General features: G+C 36.4%; 1 protein-coding gene across 3 annotated transcripts in view; it reads right to left on the bottom strand.

The window, feature by feature from the left end:
* LOC119585733 (ATP-dependent RNA helicase HAS1-like) overlaps window positions 1-1713 on the bottom strand; it is a 9376-nt gene that overhangs the window by 6610 nt on the left and 1053 nt on the right. For all 3 annotated transcript variants that reach the window (XM_037934426.1, XM_037934427.1, XM_037934425.1), the window contains exons 2-3: window positions 369-684; window positions 106-249 (exon numbers count right to left, since the gene is read on the bottom strand). In XM_037934426.1, the coding sequence (XP_037790354.1) occupies window positions 106-249; window positions 369-624 (400 nt within the window). In that variant the 5' untranslated portion in view covers window positions 625-684. The remainder of the gene's footprint in view (window positions 1-105; window positions 250-368; window positions 685-1713) is intronic.

Genomic DNA, 1713 nt, shown 5'->3' with positions numbered 1-1713 from the left:
CATATACATACACTATCCCCCCCCCCAAAAAAAAAAAAAATCAGGTTGAAAAACAGACCTCATATCTAAACATATTTTTAATATCAGCATAATGGATAAACTTACCATCTTTCTTTTCCTCCTCTTTTAACTTTTTGCCACCAATTAAGGTTAAGGAGTTAAAATCATGTGCCTCTGCAAGTGGCTTCAACACCTGTGCTATCTGAAGAGCCAGTTCTCTTGTGGGTGATATGACTAAAGCTCCAACACCTGCCAGTATAAAAGAAGATGCATTTCATTTGGGGAAGAAGGGATACTAAATATCCAATTAGCCAAAGTTTATCACATTTTATCATTTTGTTATATATACAACAAAATAAGGATCCTACCATGAGATTTCTTAAACCCCATTGCCCTCAACCTCTCCAGTGTTGGCAACAAAAAGCCCAGGGTTTTTCCTGACCCTGTGCGAGCATGAAGGAATGTATCCTTCTTGGCTAGTAGTTCAGGAATGGCTAAAAGCTGGATTGCAGTGAGTTGCTTGTATCCCTGAGCAGTCAAGGCAGCCAGAGTGGGCTCAGAACAAAGTCCCTTCTCTTGCACCCATTCCAGTGTGCGGTTTGTGAGGATGCTCGTACCAGCCATTTCTTTACAGATATGGTTGGTGTCTCAGACTGTACGGTGTTTCTTACTTCATGTACATACCTTAAAGAGAAAGACATGTATTTTAGCATTTGGGTTTTGCTGTGATGAAATACGACATGCCACAGTGATAATCATTTGTGATGAAATGAAATATTTCTCGAGGCAATGAGACAAGACCAAAAGGATACTTCTATTTTCGTGGAATTATCTATCAAAATTATGTTAAAACTTTAAAGTTCAGAGCAATTTTCAAAATGCAGTCCACATTTAGGTAAAATATAATATAGTACAGTGTATCTCGTATCAACTTTAAAATTATGGGATATGCACACTGCCAAGTAATTATGATGCTAATTTTTCTACATGGATAACCAGATCCTACATCTACTCAAACGTTATCGGGTCAAAATTAAATTCACCAGCACCTTTTGATATATAGGTATGCAATACTATAGTGTGCCGAATGATACTTTAATAGCAAAACCTGGAATTTTAACACAGCACAAATGTAAATCAGTTTATACACATCTGACATCAAATTTTGTCAAGTGTTTAGAAAACTGAAGTCACAGTCAGTATATATATAGAGGACTTAGTTCCTGTAAATAATAAAGACTGGAATCATACCATATTCGACTGACACTGGCTGTGATCTCTAATACATGACCTAGAATTTCAAGTACAAGATAACAGTGTTAAATAATCACTGTGGCTTTGTACTTCAGTTAAAACAAACAAGTTTCCGATGTAAATTCTAGCAAAAGATCTTATACTTGCTTCTTATTTCAAAAAGGAAAAAAATGCCAGGGAACTCAGTAAGCTCTATCTTGCCAAGACTTATGGAGTGTAGGTTTGTTAGCATTTGCTGTAGTGCTAACAAACATGTATGTTATACAGCAGGAGATCAGATATAATGGCAGAGCCTTAGATATATTTGCATATATATGGCAATATTGTAATCTTAATTTGTGAACACTGGGCCTAGGAGAATTCTTCAAAGTGCCTCTTAAAGACCATGGAATAGTTTCAGTGTCCCACAGCCATATACTACAAGGTAAATTTTACCTGTAATGGGCTGAATGACCGAAA

This window comes from Penaeus monodon, chromosome 20 (assembly GCF_015228065.2).
Source record: "Penaeus monodon isolate SGIC_2016 chromosome 20, NSTDA_Pmon_1, whole genome shotgun sequence".
In the NCBI taxonomy this organism is placed as follows: Eukaryota; Metazoa; Arthropoda; class Malacostraca; order Decapoda; family Penaeidae; genus Penaeus; species Penaeus monodon.
Note: the sequence above shows the minus strand (reverse complement) of the source record. Positions and strands in the feature narration are given on the sequence as shown.